At 37.1% G+C, this 19,094-nt stretch overlaps 1 protein-coding gene across 1 annotated transcript in view; it reads right to left on the minus strand.

Annotated features, from left to right (window-relative positions):
* BRWD1 (bromodomain and WD repeat domain containing 1) overlaps positions 1 to 19,094 on the minus strand; it is a 123,515-nt gene that overhangs the window by 48,353 nt on the left and 56,068 nt on the right. The window contains exons 19-23 of the mRNA XM_027960640.3: positions 15,293 to 15,476; positions 12,075 to 12,168; positions 7,376 to 7,507; positions 3,405 to 3,499; positions 647 to 836 (exon numbers count right to left, since the gene is read on the minus strand). Of these exons, the coding sequence (XP_027816441.1) occupies positions 647 to 836; positions 3,405 to 3,499; positions 7,376 to 7,507; positions 12,075 to 12,168; positions 15,293 to 15,476 (695 nt within the window). The remainder of the gene's footprint in view (positions 1 to 646; positions 837 to 3,404; positions 3,500 to 7,375; positions 7,508 to 12,074; positions 12,169 to 15,292; positions 15,477 to 19,094) is intronic.

Consider the following 19,094-nt stretch of genomic DNA (forward strand, 5'->3'; position numbering starts at 1 on the left):
ACACTGTGACCCACGCCAATATGATGACTGCAACCTCATGAGTCAAAAATCAGCTAATCAGTTTCCAAATTCCTGATTCATTAAAACATGAAATAATACATGTTTGTTGTTTTTAAGTTCCAAGATGATCTGTTATATAGCAAAAGATAACTAATATAAAGACATAGCATCTTTAAATATTCAATAGGAGCACATGCACTATACGTATTAACGAGGTACAGGGATGTTACAATTAGGAGAAAAGGAGTAAGATGGAACATGTCAAATGAAAATGGGAAACATGACAATAGCAGACAAAACAAGAAGGCCCTTAAAATGCCTTGAAGTATATTTCTGGCGTTGAAATTGACAGGAGAAAATAAGAGTTATGGTGGGGTTCTGAACAAAACAGATCTTTCCCTCTGAAGTTACAGATTCAAAAAGGTGTTAAGTGCCAAGTTCAATTCAGAGCAGATTAGATAGTTTTAATAATAAAGAAGCTTTTCCAAAAGTAAGTTTGTATTTTACATTTGACTCCTGATGATACAACATTATCAATCAAAATAATAACAACGAAGGCTCCAAATTCCCAAAGACAATTTCTAAATATGGACAGAAACTATGAAAGTGTAGATAGATGTTATTTTTAAGGGTATACTTTTCGTACCTCTTTTTTAGGCTTATTTTCTTTCTTTCTCTTTCGTCTCCTTTTTGGAGGAGATAAATTCTCAGCAGACATTTCATCCTCTGAACTGCTGCAAAATCGAGTAATTCGTCGTCGAGATGATGTTCGTAAAGGAGGCTGCAGGTGGATGCCTGCGTCGGCTGTCCAATCAGAATACCTAGAGGAAGAATCACTGGAAAAGGAAAAGTTGTAAGTTGTATGGAACCAGAATCTAAGCCTGAATAGCAAATTAATCCTACAACCTTAAGAGAGATAGAGACAACAAGGAGGAAAGAAAAGATCCTAGGAAGATTCAACTACTCTCACTATCAGCAAATACTGACGTGACCAAAGATCATGAGAAGAGAAAAATCTTCACTGACACTGGAAATTAGAAAAGGATGTAAGCCTGAGTAAATGTTTCTAAGTATAATTTGGATGAGAACTCACGGAAGACAACATCAAGAGCCAACAAATAATTTCCCCTTCCAAAAATGAAGTGTAGTTATGAAAACAGTAGAGACCAGAAGAGCAGCACTTCCCCTAAACTGCAGGAAGCTCAGAAATGGACTAGAAATGTTAACTGGGATGATAGACCTATCAGTGAGTATACTGAGAAGCACAAGGAAAGCAGAGCCACATCAAACAGAAAGCTATAAGTGGGCACGGCTTCTTGCCAAGAAGGGGATTCTCCCTGATATGAGAAAAGATCCCACAGAGGGACTAGTCTCGGCCTACTCTGGAGCAAAAGCAGAGCCAAACAGGAAACTCAATCTAGAAAACTAGCCCCTGCCACACTGCCAGCTTTAGCAAACACAGAAGAGGATAAAGACCCTCTAACTGGGGCCATGATTACCCAACCACATACCTCCCAGGCTCCATAAAACCCATATCCAAAAGCTATTTACTATAAATGTTATTTCTGCATTATCTTTTACGTTATAAAAAGAGCTGTTTTAAAAATCTTAAGAGCATGTGCTTTGTGTAATAAAATTCAAGATAAGCTGAATTCAAATATAATAAATACAGACACAGAAAGGCAAGGGTGGTGGTTGCCAGGGTAGGTGGGGTGGAGTGATGAATTATTGTTCAGTGGGTATATGTCTCAGTATTGCAAGATGAAATGAGCTCTGGAGACTGGGTGCACAACACTGCGAATGTACTTAACACTACCGAACTGTATAGTTAAAAACAGTTACGATGATCCATTTCATGTTCTGTGTATTTCCAATTAAAATTAAATAAAAAAGACTGAGCACCAAAGAACTGATGCCTTCAAACTGTGGTGCTAGAGAAGACTCTTTTGAGAGTCTGTTGGACAGCAAAGAGATCAAACCAGTCCAATCCTAAAGGAAATCATCCCTGAATACTGACTGGAAGGATTGATTCCAATACATTGGCCACCTGATGTGAAGAGCCAACTCACTGGAGAAGACTCTGATACTGGGAAAGATTGAAGGCAGCAGGAGACAGAGGATGAGATGGTTGGATGGCATCACTGACTCGATGGACATGAGTTTGAGCAAACTCCGGGATGTCCATCACCATCGAAGGACAGTGAAGCCTGGGGTTCTACAGTCCACGTGGTCACAAAAAGTTGGACACGACTGAGAGACTACAACAAACAAAACTAAACAAGTATTCTAGAAATCACTCCAGCTCCTAAGCATAATGGAATAAAAGAAGACGAGAAAAGAAGCCAGGAGTATGATATAATAGTCTGTAAAGCAAAGTATCAATAGAAATTAAAATATTGAGTCATACTTAGGAGAGACAATTTTCTAGACATGGTAACAGAAATAATTACGAAGAGAGAATGATGTCTAGGTTTCTGGTTTGAGCATCTGCCAAGAAAGTTGGCATTTATCAAGATGAGAACAGATACTAACACCTTAAGTCCCATGAATTTGGATACCAAAACTAAACAAAAGCTAGTATGTATGATAAAATAATGTTTATATTTTAAGACAGGACAAGGAAAATTCAACATAAAATTATCTCTGTGTGATCATTTGGGCCGCCCTCCCTAATGAGCAGTGGGCATCAGCATTATATGTTAGCCAGAGCCACTCAAAGACGGGAGTACCTGCTCAATAGTAAAGATCATTTTTTCTCCTTTCTTCTGACATTAGCAATTTAACTTCTTAAAAGAATAACCTGGTTTCCCAGCTCTGGAGGGGGTCACAGTAGTTAGTGCTCACTTTGTACAAGTTGACCTAGACTATGTATCCTTGGTGAGATGTACATAAAACAGCAGTATGTCATCCTGATGTACCATCTTTTATCTTGAAAATGCATGTGACTGTGCCTTCAGCTTCCAACAGGCCCAAGAGTTCTCAGAGCTTCCTGCGAATCTGCCTCCTGGTTATAATCCTTAGCTTGGCTTGTTGATTAAAATTCCCTTTTTCTTCTTCTTAATTAATTAACTGAATTTCCATCAACATATGCAGTAACTAATAATAAATTTAACAGTGATTTTACCATTCAGACTTTGGACATTCCTCTTTATGAATGTAGCCCAAGGCTAAATTGATATTCTGAGTACACATGTTTACACTTTCGCTCACATGTTTTATAGTTAAATAAAATACCCAAAATATTTCCTATAGATACAACTGTTAATCCAGGTTTTTTTCTCCTTTTAAATGTATCATAAACCTGACAGATGGAAGCTCTTACATCTTGAATGTCACTCAAGTATGATTCCATTCAAGGTTATGACTAAAACGCTTTAAAGTTTAAAACAAGTAAAAACAGGTACCTTGAACTTTCACTGTCACTTTCACTTCTTCTATCACTTTTCCATTCTTCTTCTTCAGAAGAACAAGAACCTTCACTTTGATCACAAGAAGTCTCCTGATTTGTGGAGGGGAGAAAAATTAAAATCTTGACCTCCTAAACAACACAAGTCAAGAGAAACCACACAGTCCTTCTAACCAGGTAATAAAATATAATTAGGTAAACTTAAAACCAAAAGCAAGTGTCTTTACTACATCCCTTTTCTTATCAAAGAATTAGGCAAAAGAAAATATCTGTGAGACTTAACACTACTATTAGCAAATAAAAACCTGATATAAGAGACCATTCTCTGAGCAAAGTTAATAAGATAATGTAAACGTTCTCAATGTTTCAGACTCGAGCCAGTGTTAAGACGTGAGCAGTAGCATCTCACGCACTTTCAGTTCTCTAATGACATATGACACTGAGCACCTTTTAGAATGCTTATGTGCTACCTGTATATCTTCTTTAACAAAGTGCCTGTTAGATCTTTTGTCGATTCTTAAATTCGATTATCTTTTTATTGAATTCTAAGAATACAAGTCCTTTATCAGATATGAGTTTTACAAACATCTTCTCCATCTGTGGCTTGTCTTTTCATTCTCCTAACAGTATTTTTCAGGCTTTTCTATTGTCAGGTTTTTCTTTCATGGATCACGGCACTGGAATTGTATCTAAAATTCATCACACTCAAGGTCATCTAGATTTTTATTATGTTATCTTTTAGAAATTTTATAATTTTGTATTACACTTACATTAAGTTTATGATAATTTGGAGTTAATTTTTGTGAAACTGTGTCTAGATTTTCTTTTTCTTTTGCATATGGCTATCCAGTTGTTCCATACCACTTGTTGAAAAGACTATGCTTTGTCCATTGAGTGGTCTTTGCTCCTCTGTCAAATGCTAATTGAGTCTATTTGTACTGGTCTATTTCTGGGTTTCTTATTCTGTTCCACTGATCTATTTGTCTAGTCTTTCACCAGTACCATGCTGTCTTAAAAACTGTAGATTATTTATACTAAGTCTTAAAGTCAGGTAGTAGCTATCAATCCTATCCTTTTGTTGCTCTTCAGTATTCTGTTAGTTATTCTAGGGCTTTTTTTTTCCCCTCCAAACAAACTTCAGAATCTCTTTGCCAATATCCAAAAAATTAACTTGCTGGGACTTTGACTGGGACTGTGTTCATCTTTAAATGACGTTGGTAAGAAATAACATCTTAACAAAGATGTGGAGCAGAGAAACTTTCATTCACTGGTGATCAGAATATAAAATATAACACAGCCACTATGGGTAACAGATTGGCAATTTCTTACAAAGCTAAAAAGAAACTGACCACAGAGGAAAATTAAACTCACATTACTAAAAAGGGGTCAATGTGAAAAGGCCACATACTTTTTGATCCAACTATATAACATTTTAGAAAAGTCAAACCTATGGAAATGGTGAAAAGATCAATGGTGCCCATGGCTCAAGAAGACAGGAAAGTGATGATTAAGCACAGCAGAGCAGGATTTAACAATGGAACTATTCTTTATCTTATGGCGGATACCAAACATTATGCATCTGTCACACCCCCATACAGCACAGTGATCCCTAATGTAAACTATAGAATTTAGTTAATGTATAAAACTGGTTCATCAGTTGTAGCAAGTGTACTATACTAAATCAAGATGTCATTAATAGGAAAAAGAAACCATATATGGGGACTATGTGATTTTTTTTTTTAAACCTGAAACTACTCTAATATATAAAGTCTTTAAAGGAAGAGAGGGGAACAACTGACTAATTTCCACAACCCTAAATAGCTGCAGTCCACTTTAACTACTGGTCTTTGCTGCTAACCAGGTATTTTTTTGTTTTGTTTTCAGCTGTACTGGGTCTTCGTTGCAGCGGCTGCAAGCGGGCTTTCTCTAGGTGTGGTGAGCAGAGGCTACTCTCCAGTCACAGCGCAAGGGCTTTTCATTGTGGTGGCTTCTCTTGTTGCAGACCATGGGCTCTAGGTACTCACGCTTCAGCAGTTATAGGTCACAGGCTTAGCTTCCCCAAGGCATGTGGGATCTTAGTTCCCTGACCAGGGATCAAACCTGTGTCCCTTGCAATAGGTAGGCATATTCTTAATCACTGGACTACCAGGGATGTCCCCCGAAGCAGAGACACAACCTTTTCCTGTAACAGCCATTAAGTGCATCATAACAGATACTGAAAATGCCAAGGAGAAACAAACTAAAAGAAAATATCTACTTTGTCCACTTCATTTGAAAATGCAAAGTAAACATATTCTAAAAAAAAAAAAATGCTTCTCAAAATGGGAGCCCAACGCCATTCAAGGAGTACAGATTCCTAGGCCTGCCAATCTAGATCAACTGAACAGAAAAGTCTGCTTTTTATGTTCAAAACAGACTTCTAAAAAAGTCACAGTAATAAGCTATTAAAATCTACTACCTAGAAACCACACATTCTGCGAAAAAATTTTACGTTTTATCTCAGTTAACTCTCAAAACACTTCTATAAACAAAGGGTTAACACAAAGCTAATGAAACTTAAGTTTCAGAGGCTTTCAATTTAACTTGTCTATCAAGGCCTTGTGTCTATTTGTAACTCCCGAGTTCTTTTTCTAAAAGATGTCCCTAAGTTAAACAAAATTCAAACTCCAAAAATCCTGGATCTATCCTGCCTATGAGTTTTATACTGTCAAGTCACTACCTGCCCACTAACTAAATAACAATTATGGACAAGGATGTGAAGAAAATTGGCAACTGCATACATCACTGACTGGGAATATAAAATGCAGCCACTTTGGAAAACAGTCTGGCAATTCCTCAAAAGGTTAACTACAAAGTTACTACATGACCCAGCAAATTGACTACTAGATATAAACCGAAATGTCCTAACAAAAATCTGTGCATAAATGCTGATAAGCAGCAATATTCACCACAGTCAAAAAGCAGAAGCAGAACTTCCCTGGTGATCCAGTATCTGCAGGGGATACCAGTTCAATCCCTGGTGCAGGAAGATTTCACATGCCATGGGGCATCTAAGCCATGCACCTAGAGCCTGTGCTCCACAGCAAGAGAAGCCACTGCAATGAGGATCCCACACACCACAACGAGAATAGTCCCTGCTCTCCCCAACAAGAGAAGCCACCGCAATGAGGATCCCACACACCACAACGAGAATAGTCCCTGCTCTCCCCAACGAGAGAAAGCCTATGCACAGCAGCAAAGAACCAGTACAGCCAAAACTTAATTTTTTTTTTTAAGTAGAAACAATACAAATGCCCACTAGCTGATGAGTGGGTAAACAAACTGCAGTCTATTCCTATAATAGAATATAGGGCAATGAAAAAGAATGAAGTACTAATCTTGCCCTGGAAGCATTGGAAGCAATGGAATCAGCCCTGAAAGCATTAAGTGAAAAAAGCCAGTCACAAGATCATACTGTATGTGTCTATTAAATGAAATGTCCAGAATACAAAAACTAACAGGAATAGAAAGATTAGTGGCTGCCAGGGGCAGCCATCCATGGAAGTACTTGCAAATGGGTATAAGGTTTCTTCTTAGGTGATTAAAATATTTTGAAATTAAATAGTGGTGGTGACAGCACAATTTTGTTAATATTCTAAAACCACTGGACATTGTACATGGCATGGTACAAAGGTGTTCAAAATTGTTAGAGAAATTCAAAATGTGAAATTTCATTAATCTCTAGAGAATACTACTGTTGTTAGTTTAGTCGCTAGATCATGTCAGACTTTTTGCAGCCCCATGAACTGTAGCCAGACAAGAATACTGCACTCCAGGGGATCTGCCTGAACCAGGGATCAAACCCACAAGAAATAATAATGATGATGATAAAAATAAAAAATAGAATACTGTATTTTTATATAATTTCAAGGTAGATTCAAAGTAAAGAATTCAAGATAATTTTGTATGTTTTAAAGTTATGAAACTCACATGTCTTATGGAGCTTGAAGATTCATTTCCAGAAGATAACTCAAGCCGTCCAAGATTTCTTCTACCATAATTTGGATATTTACGCCTACATGTCCTCTGTCTAGACTGTGACATCAAAGTCATTGAATCAGACTGAAATACAAATGTGCAGATGAGAATAAACACTTAAGTAAGTACAACCTTCAATAAAATATTAATCATTCTATCAAGTCCCTAAAGGATTTAAGGCAAAAATAATAATAGTAAGTTCAAAAAATAAAATATTCTTGAATGGGTATTTTTGCCACATATTGTTAATTAAGGTTGGTTGTTTTTCGCTTTTTTAACTTTTAAGATATTTAGACGACATGGCTAAATATAATAAGCACATTAGATCAGCATCTTCCAAACTGCATCATATTAATGGGTTTACCATAAGATAATAACTATAATCCAAAATAGAAATCACTTTAAAATATTTATCTTAGAAGCGAAACTATATATTCCTATATTATGATGCAGTAACCAATCTTAAGAAATATATCACCGTGTGAATGCACAGAGACAAATATCTGAAATGATCCTTAAATAACAATACAACTTATTTTCAGGTTTTAACTTTTTGGATGATTTGTTGTCAGTACTTTTCAGCTGTGCTTGAATTTTTTTAAATACTTTTTAATTAACAAAATAATTAAGTAATCGTTTAAAATCAGCCAAGTAAAATAGCTAGATTGAAAAAGCAGCAGTGGGGGTGAAGGGGGGAGGAGCATGCTATTCCTTAAACACCAAAGTCATATATGTGAAAGCACTCCGTTAAAGTATATATTCCCAGAACTGATACACAAATCAATTTTCATGTTAGTGCCATCTGTTTATAACCATGAGGGTGTTTTATCAACATATCCTGGATGATTTTAAAACAACTCTTTCCTTAATCTGCCAGTACTTTTTTTTGGTTAGAGCAACAATTTCTATTAATGAATTTCATGACTAAGAATATGTAAATCAGATGGACCAAAAAACTACCACTAAGAACAAGAAAATCTGTCAAAATACAATTTTTTTAAAAAGTTTGAGGGCCCTATATATCTAACAAGTCTATGAAGATTTACAAGACTAATACACACAAAAAAGTTATCAGCAATGTAAAAGAACCCTAGATTTTCACTCTGGAAGAGGAAGCTGAAAGATTTAACAGATAAGCAAAAAACTGACCAACTAAATTCTTGAGTTAAGCTAACAAAAATTGCAATCCAGAGTCTCCTATATATAGGCGAGCACCTCAAGCTTCGGCTGTTAGCCCAAAGGACTACAATCTAGACTATAAGTAAACTACAGATCAACAGTAATCCCAAGGAACTAAAAGTCCATCCTTGTCTGGGTTAAGGTGATACAAGCTTGAAAGTGGCCCAGGTAGCCTACGAGAAGCAAATCATACACGCTCTGGGGAGTAAAAACCATCCGAGGCTTCAAATCATCTCTAACCTCTAACATTCAATGAAAAAACACAGGGAACAGGACTTTCCTGGTGAAATATACACATATTATATGCTCCAATAATTTTGCTCCAGTGCATATACTCAAAAGAAATACATACACGGATACCAAGAAATATCCTGGTCCAGCAGTTAAGAAATCCCCTGCCAATGCAGGGGACACAGGTTCAATCCTTGGTCCAGGAAGATTCCACATGCTGCAAGGCAACTAAGGCCGTGCACCACAACTACTTGAAGCGCACACTAGAGCCTGTGCTCTGCAACAAGGGAAACTACCACAATGAGAAGCTTGCACACCACAACTAGAGAGTAGCTCCCACTCACCGCAACTAGAGAAAGCCCACGTGCAGCAATGAAGACCCAGAGCAGTCATAAATAAATAAATAAAACATAGGCAACAAAGAAAATGTAACTGTAAAAAAAATGAGAAAAAAAATCAATACTGAATGGAAATGCATCAACAGGGGAGTAAGATACTGAAATAATCAAATGGGTTTTTTAAATAACTAGGGCTAATTTTCAAGGAAATAATGAGAACTTCAGAAAATGGAAAATTCTGAACTGAAAAAAATATAATAACTAAAACTAAGAACACAAATTTAATAGCAGATTATACACAGAGAGCTGCAGAGAACTAAATGGAATATATTCAGTCAGAAAAAAAATCAGGACAGCAAGAAACAGCCTAGAAACAAAAGAGAAAATGAGACGGAAAGTAAAGTATAAAAACATGCTATGCAAACACTAGCTAAAAGAAGGCTAGCACAGCTACATTCCTGTAAAAGAACCTGAAGAATAAAGCACTACTACAGATAAATTCATAATGATAAAAGGTTCAATTCAGTAGGAAAAAGGAAAATTCTAAATATGTACACACGTACACACCATATGACATAGCTTCAAACTACATAAAAAACAAGCAGAATCAAAGACATCTACAAACAGTGATATTTTAACACACATCTCACCTTACAGTGATATTTTAACATACATCTCACCTTCCTTATAGACGAGTTCAATCACTTTGAAACCACGTGTGGCATTAACTACTACAGCTGAATACACACATATTATATGCTCCAATAATTTTGCTCCAGTGCATATACTCAAAAGAAATACATACACGGATACCAAGAAATATGTACAAAATGTTTTAGCAGTATTCCTAAGTTATTATTCATAATATGAAAACAATCCAAATGTCCTTTAAGAACAAGTTAAACAGCAATATGCTCATTGTGTGAATACTATCCAGTAATGAAAACAACTGAACTGCAACTACTCACAACAAAGATAAATCTCACAAGGTCAAATGCAAGCCAGATACAAAATATTACATATACATACTGTATGGTTCCATTAAGATCAGTGTTTCTTATCCTTTTTCACATTATCATTACCCTGTAAAAAACTTGACTTTCTCATTTTCCCCCTCAAAATTGCTATTACCACAGATACCACATAAGCATTTATGTACTATATACGTATCCATGAAACTGTATATAAATAGATTAAGGTTTAAAGTGTTAGCCTTCTTGTCCAATACAGGGTTTAAAATAGCTAGAAACAAAAATTTGATTGAGAACTTTAAAAGCTCTCTGCATTTAACTTTGTAACTGTTTCTTGAATAAATTTTTGATGTAATTTGACTGTAAAATATCAAATTACATACCCAAATTAGAAACTTGTGAACATATGTGCTGTCCTATGCTTGGTCATTCAGTCGTGTCCGACTCTTTGTGACCCCGTGGACTCTAGCCTGCCAGGCTCCTCAGTCCATGGGGATTCTCTAGGCAAGAATACTGGAGTGGGTCGACATGACCTCCTCCAGGGGCTCTTCTTAACCTAGGAATTGAACTAGGGTCTCCAGGATTGCAGGTGGATTCCTTACCATCTGACTCAGCAGGGAAGCCCAAGAATACTGGAGTGCGTAGTCTACTCCTTCTCCAGGGGCTCTTCCTGACCTAGGAATTGAACTGGGATCTCCCGGATTGCAGGCGGATTCTTTACCATCTTAGCCAGCAGGGAAGCCCAAGAATACTAGAGTGGGTAGCTTATCCCTTCTCCAGGGGATCTTCTCAACCCAGGAATCACACCGGGGTCTCCTGGATTACAGGTAGATTCCTTAACAGCTGAGCTACCAGGGAAGCCCTCTATGAATATATAATAGCACTGTAATCAAATTTTTAAAAATCTTTCATAACTTATTTTTTCAGCAAGAACAATCAAAAAAAATTGATTTCTTAAAAATTGTAGTTAAATTTAACTTTAAAGTTTTTTCAAGAGGAAATACCCTAACTAAAGCTGAAGATATACTCATTCAGATAGTCAACATTTTCTTTTCAGTACTTTACATAGTAATGACTAGAATTACTTTTAAATTAAATAATAAGATAGAAACAGCTTTTATTGAATTCTCAAAGCCCAAGTCATAAACAAAGGCACTGTTTATGTGGCATCAAGACAGTGAATGTGGCAGCCAGGCACGTAGAGGCCATTTCTCACGATATGGATACAAGACTAAATGATCAACTGAAACAGAATACCTTGCAAACACAACCATTTTTCAACACAGTTTTCTAGCACTTATCTTGCATATATTTTGTGTAAATTCCATTAACTTGCTAATGCTTCATATATGATAGTTATGAAAATCTAAAATGAGCAATTAAACATTAAGGAATAAGATTTTTCTCAAGTGAGTTTGGGCTTTGCATGGTCACATACCTAAGATTTTTAATAAATGCATGATTTGAGAAAACATCAGAAAAAAACAAAAGTTAACCAGCATCTTTAGAAGTCAAATAATTGATTACCTTCAGGAGAAAGGAGAAGTGATTGAGAATGGAAACAAAATGCTTTTGATGGGCTCATTATGTTCTAGTGATTATTAAGAGTGTAATCATTTTCTTTTTCCTTCTTAGGCCACGCCATGAGGCATGCAGGTCTTAGTTCCCCGACCAAGGACTGAACCCAGGCCTCCCAGACCCTCCACATTGGGAATGGGGAGTCTTAACCACTTAACCACCAGGGAAGTCCTGACAATAATTCCCTAGAATTCTTCAGCATTCTCAGCCATTGGGCTACTTCCTGTAAGTTTCAAGCCACTTTTCCTAACAGAAGACTAATATTACCAATATTCACATTGATCAAAAAGAAAACTATAAATTTCAGTTCAATTTCTAATTTGTTTATTCCTAAGAAAATGGAATTCAGGTTACCTTTTGTGAGAACTGGAGAGTCTTCCTCTTTCTTCCAATTATATAAAGATTTCTTTCTTGTTCACCTTTCTCTATTCTGAAGTCTTCCAACTTCCTACAAATTTAAGTACCCAGTTATATTAGTTGCAGATAAATAAAGGATATATATAGAAAAAAATCATTAAGAGTCTGGAAATCATAAATTATTTTTTAAATTAATTCCTAAAGTTATAATAAAATTTAAGTCAAACAGAAGTTTGCAAGGAACTTAATATAAACAATATCTTACAGGCAACTAGGAGGTCCTATTTTTCGTATCTAACACAGAAATATTCATTTATGTTCTGCTTGGCCCTATGAGGACCAATTTGAACAGGATCTCTCACATTAGCTACTCAAAATGTACCTACGATTTTTCAAAATTGCAATTCTATTCTCTAAAGAAAAAATAAGAGCAGAATCCTTCTCCAAACTTAACAGTTCTCATTTTATAATTTCCAGAAACCAGAACAGCAATGTTACTGTTTCGTTTAATCACCTATATTTCACTCACTTGACACAAAAGAAAATTCATAATGTTGCTGTGACCAATTTCAGAACAAGGGGTCTTTGGCAATGAAGATCATTTTCCTTCTTCACAACTAGAAGAGTTCAAGAACTAAATGTCTTTTTTCTCAGATATGAACATTGTTGAAAACATGGCTTTATGCTTTGTGTGCTCACATTAAAATTCCACTAGAAAAGTTTCAAAACTGACTTTGCACCCATGCTCTAAGATATAAGTGAACACTGAAATGAGTATAAGCATAAATGATATAAAGACAAAGACTGATTTCCAAGGAAATCACTTTTTTCTCAAGATACATCTGCAGCCCACACTCATATGACAGCCAAACATCATCTACAGGGGAGTTCTAAATCAGACTCCCCTTCACAAGTAATCAATTTCACCAGCAGTATGTGTATTTAAGGAACCTGTAGCCGAATGAAACTTGTACCCTATACCTGTACACCTCCCTTTGTTTTGACAGTGAACCACTACACACAATTTATTTTCAATCAATAATAAAGCAAAGGAACATTCTAGATCTTCAAAAGTACCATGTTCAACTGTGCGTGATTCCACACCTATGTGAGGTGGTCAGCTAAGAAAAGTAACATTATGAAAGATCACAAAATATATATATGTGATTCACTCATTCATTTAGAATGAACATAATTTCTATTTATTGGATTAAGACAAACTATATACCTGAACTTTAGCCGTAAACAGAACCATGCCATGTCATGCTAAGTCACTACAGTCATGTCCGACTCTTTGTGACCCCATGGACTGTAGCCCGCCAGGCTTCTCTGTCCATGGGATTCTCCAGCCAAGAATACTGGAGTGGGTTGCCATGCTCTCCTCCAGGGGATCTTTCCAACCCAGGAAATTCTGGGACTTCCCTGGTGGCACAATGTTTAAGAATCCTCCTGCCAATGCAGCGGACTCAAGGATTCAACCTCTGGGCCAGGAGGATTCCACATGCCTTGGAGCAAACAAGCCCATGCACCAAAACTATGGAGCCTGTGCCCTAGAGCCTGCGCCCTGCAACAAGAGGAGCCACTGCAAGGAGAAGCCTACACACCACGACGAGTAGCCCCAACTTGCCACAGCTACAGAAAGCCTGCCCACAGCAAGGAAGATACAGCACCACCAAAAATAAAAAAATTTTTTTTTTTTTAAAACTAAAGAAATGCTTGTTTAAAGAACTATTCTTCAGGACTTCCATTTCTGATAACTCTTTGCTTCCCTTGATTTTGACAACAAAAAGTATAGCAAAATGACATGATCATGCAACTCAAGACAAATTTTAAGGCTTAACTATAGCATACTACATACATGGTGGTGATTTTTTGTATTTCTTATCCCAATTTCAGGTTTTGCTTTCTACCAGTTTATTGTACACTTATAAGCATTCTTAAATTCACTGTATAAAACAGAAGTATCATAAAATACTAATCACTGACTCTTCTGGCTAAACACATGAAAACTTACACAAAATTATCTTCAAGGTATTAGTTATTAAGAGACACAAACATGACAGAATGCTGAAAGGTTTTAGATATCAACAAAAATAGTATTTGCTGCCTCCATTTTGGTAACTTGAAAATCAATACAATACAATTCAGTACAAGGAAAATCCTACCACCCATAGTATACTTAGGAGATATCATCTCTCCCTAAAAGAGAATAGGGCTACTTAAGAAGAAAGACTGATCCTAGGTCTAGTAAAGAAATTTACAAAATGAACCTGTAACCCTGTCATGCCTGACATCAAAGACGATATGCAAGGGTACTACGTCATTTCAAAAGGACTCCAGGGCCAACCTGCAGAAGCTCCTCCTGGCCAGAGATGGATAAACTTAAATATCAGTAAGGACATAAGAAATAGCTGTATCACAGTAGTATGATTAATACAGTGAAAACACACACACACAAACTGGCCTCTCTAGGATAGAAAGGAATAAATTTTTATTTTGTAGGCAAATAAAGCAAAATGAGCAAGCATCTATCCTGTTTTTTGTAAAAAAACTTTACTACTGGATGATCAAATAGTAGAAGTGGGTAAATTTTTGTTTAGAAGTATCCAAGATAATAAAAAACTCAGAGCTGAAATATCACTTTTATAATCTCTAAAGAATTAATGCATCTAGGGTAGTCAGCATCAACACCTGCTACCACCACAAAAAAAAAAAAAAGGAAATTATGTGCCTTCTGATGGAATTTTACCACTTATGCAATAATCTCACAAAAAAACTACAAATATGACATTTGAAACAACTGGAAATCTGAACACTGGCTATTTGGTTCTATTGAGGAATTGTTCATTTCTTTTTAAGATATGACAATGGCACTTATAGTTTTATTTTAAGATAAGGAATTATCTTCATAAAATACATACTGATAAACTTTTGGACAAAATGGTAAGTCTGAACATCCTTCAAAATAATATTGAAGAAAGAAAAGGCCGGTGTTTATGTAGATGAAACAAAGTGAGTTATGAAAAAATTTACCACAGTAAAAAGTTAGAGAACAATTTTGACATTTTCCTACCACAATTAAAATATATCCCAACCCATTACTAAAATATATGTATATGATTATTTATACCACTAAAAATTTAACTATGTGTAAATAACCATATAGATATATTTTCATAGATATAAACAATATTAATAGATATCCTAAAACAAACCTAAATATGCCTAGTGGTACCTCTGGAACAACCACTCTTCGCTTCCAAGCCTGCAGGTCACGCTCCGTAGCCATCTGACTGCGTGGAGCATTCTGGTGCATCTGACGGACACCTTCCACTTGTCCACTACGACGCAGACCAATATTTGGAGGAGACTGGATGTCTAAGCTTAGTCTTCTAAAACCTAGGAAAAAATTGTAAAGAATGACTGCAAAACAAACTTCAATCTAATATGCATACACGTTCCTCCTAATATGATACAAACCAAAATAAAAAGATGTACTGAAAAACCTTTGGAAAAAAATTTTTAATGTGACTGAAACCAAAATGTTGAATACAGAACATGACTATTAACATCATTTTCCATTTTTACTAGACTTTCTGAATTTTATGTTACAAGCATTTTCTATAATAATGTTATACTTGCAGTCCTAAAAACCTTGCCTTCCTCAAAACTGCAAGCTATTATCTTTCTGGAAAAATCAGCAATGCAAATAGATGTCTCAAACTATGGTGGTTTGATAATAAGAGCTCTAATAACAAACATTATTTATGACCTAAAGAGATAATCTAAGCCACTCAGGCAGGCAGCCTGCCCGAGACCATTAGTAAAAATTCACAGAACTGTGAAGTGGGGAAATGCTGGCAACACCTGAAGTGGAGCTAGGGGAGTGGGTAACAGGGCAATGCGGACAACACTGGGCCGTGAGCCTGTGCAGAGTTGGGCAAGCAGACACAGGAGGTGGCAGAGTGACCTCCCAGGAGCTGGAACTCACAAAGGATAGAGACTACCCAGAGGGGTTGCGGGGCGGAAGCCCAGGCAAGTACTTGTTTCCTTAAAATACAGAGTGAGCGCAGGGAACTCTATCTACTCAATGCTCTGTGGTGACCTAGATGGAAAGAAATTCCAAAGAAGAGGGGATATATCTATATGTATAGCTATTTCACTTTGCTGCACAGGAGAAATTAACACAATGTTGTAAAGCAACTATACTCAAATAAAAAAAAAATTTTTTTTTCTAAGAAAGTTAAATTCCATATATATGTGTTAGTATACTGTATTGGAGTTTTTCTTTCTGGCTTACTTCACTCTGTATAATCGGCTCCAGTTTCATCCATCTCATTAGAACTGATTCAAATGTATTCTTTTTAATGGCTGAGTAATACTCCATTGTGTATATGTACCACAGCTTTCTTATCCATTCATCTGCTGATGCAGGATACAGCATGCTTGGGGCTGGTGCACGGGGATGACCCAGAGAGGTGTTATGGGGAGGGAGGTGGGAGGGGGTTCATGTTTGGGAACGCATGTACACCCGTGGTAGATTCATGTCAATGTATGGCAAAACCAATACAGTATTGTAAAGTAAAATAAAGTAAAAATAAAAATTAAAAAATAAAAAGAGAAAGTTAAAAAAAACAAAAAAAAAAGCAAGAATGAAGAGGACCCTGCTACTAACTGGGGGCTATATACTTTTCGGCCACCTGTAAAAAGCAGAGACATTACTTTGCCAACAATGTTCTGTCTAGTCAAGGCTATGGTTTTCCAGTGGTCATGTATGGATGTGAGAGTTGGACTGTGAAGAAAGCTGAGCACCAAAGAATTGATGCTTTTGAACTGTGGTGTTGGAGAAGACTCTTGAGAGTCCCTTGGCCTGCAAGAAGATCCAACCAGTCCATCTTAAAGGGGATCAGTCCTGGGTGTTCACTGGAAGGACTGATGTTGAAGCTGAAACTCCAATACTTTGGCTGACTCATCTGAAAAGATCCTGATGCTGGGAAAGACTGAGGGCAGGAGGAGAAGGGGACGACAGAGGATGAGATGCTTGGATGGCATCATGGACTCAATGGACATGGGTTTGGGTGGACTCTGGGAGCTGGTGATGGACAGGGAGGCCTGGCGTGCTACGGTTCATGGGGTCGCAAAGAGTTGGACACAACTGAGAGACTAAACTGAACTGAACTGATGCAAAGAGCTGACTCATTTGAAAAGCCCCTGATGCTGGGAAAGATTGAAGGCAGGAGGAGAAGAGGACGACAGAGGATGAAGTGGTTGGATGGCATCACCGATTCCATGGAGATGAATTTGAGTAAACTCCAGGAGTTGGTGATGGACAGGCAGGCCTGGGGTGCTGTGGTCCATGGGGTCGCGAAGAATCAGATATGACTGAGTGACTGAACTGAACTGAAGGAGGCTATTAAATTTTACTTCAAATACACCAGCTCTCCTTGCCTAGGATAAAATTCAAATACGAGTGAATGCAACTTCTGCACTCTTCGACATACAACATTCTGTTTACCGATCAAATGTGAACCAGTTTGTACTGCACAACATACTATACTTCATCTATTAAAAATGACACTAAGTGAGCCTGCTATTAATCCAAAATTCGTATTAAAACATACTGATGTTTAAGAAACACTTTTTGCATTTAGAACTAAAACTAAATTCTAAATTTAACTGCCCAAGTCACAGCATTATTCTGCAACAACTTGAAGAAAACATGCACAGGTTACTTCGTATGAAAAGTATGAAAAGTAACATGAGTGACCATAAACAGATTAATTACACAGAATGGTTATTCCACACAGTGGAATACTATGAAGCTATAAAAAGGAATGAAGAAGAGTTCTATGAATGGATACGAGTGATTTCTAGAATATACTGTAAAGGAAAAAAGCAAGGTGTGCAGAGGAATGCATACATATCTTGAGTCACTTGCTCTGATGCACTGAGATAAACACAGCAGCAACTATGCAGTGTGTGTGTGCATGCGTGTGTGCGTGCGTGCACACATGCGAACTTCTGTGTTAGTTGCATAGTCGCATCCGACTCTTTGCAACCCCACAGACTGTAGCCCACCAGGACCCTCTGTCCATGGGATTCTCCAGGAGACAACACTGGAGTGGGTTGCCATTTCCTTCTCCAAACGAAACTATAGAAAGAAAGAAAGTGAAGTCACTCAGTTTTGTCCGACTCTTTGCGACCCCATGGACTGTAGCCTACCAGGCTCCTCCATTCATGGCATTTTCCAGGCAGGAATACTGGAGTGGGTTACCATTTCCTTCTCCAGTATTCTTGCCTAAAATGTTGAACCTGAATCCAATTATGAGCTAATGAGACACATTCAGGGAATTGAGGGAAAATCTGTGAAGTAACAGACCTAAACTCTCATAAGTACCAGCGCCATGAGGGAACTGTTCTAAATTAGGAGAAGTAATAATTCCACACAACAACCAAGGCTTGATTAAATCCTAAAATTTTAAAAAGCCCTGAAGGACAATTTTGGAACAAGTGAGGAAACGGGAAGATTGTACATTAGGTAGTAGTATTTTATAGTTTGTATACTGTATAGTATTATAAAATTTATTGACCTATGATCACTGTATTATGAACATATAAAAATGTTTCTGGTTCTTGGAAGATACAGAATCATGTCTGAAGGGATAAAGTTCACAGTATCTCCAACTTGCTCTAAAATTTAGGAAAAAATTACCAGAGACAGAAATTATTTCAAGTGTATATAAGAACCATCGGTTCAGTCGCTCAGTTGTGTCCAACTCTTTGCGACCCCATGAATTGCAGCATGCCAGGCCTCCCTGTCCATCACCAACTCCCAGAGTTCACTCAGACTCACATCCATTGAGTCAGTGATGCCATCCAGCCATCTCATCCTCTGTCATCCCCTTCTCCTCCTGCCCCCAATCCCTCCCAGCATCAGAGTCTTTTCAAATGAGTCAACTCTTCACATGAGGTGGCCAAAGTACTGGAGTTTCAGCTTTAGCATCATTCCTTCCAAAG

This window comes from Ovis aries, chromosome 1 (assembly GCF_016772045.2).
Source record: "Ovis aries strain OAR_USU_Benz2616 breed Rambouillet chromosome 1, ARS-UI_Ramb_v3.0, whole genome shotgun sequence".
Lineage (NCBI taxonomy): Eukaryota > Metazoa > Chordata > Mammalia > Artiodactyla > Bovidae > Ovis > Ovis aries.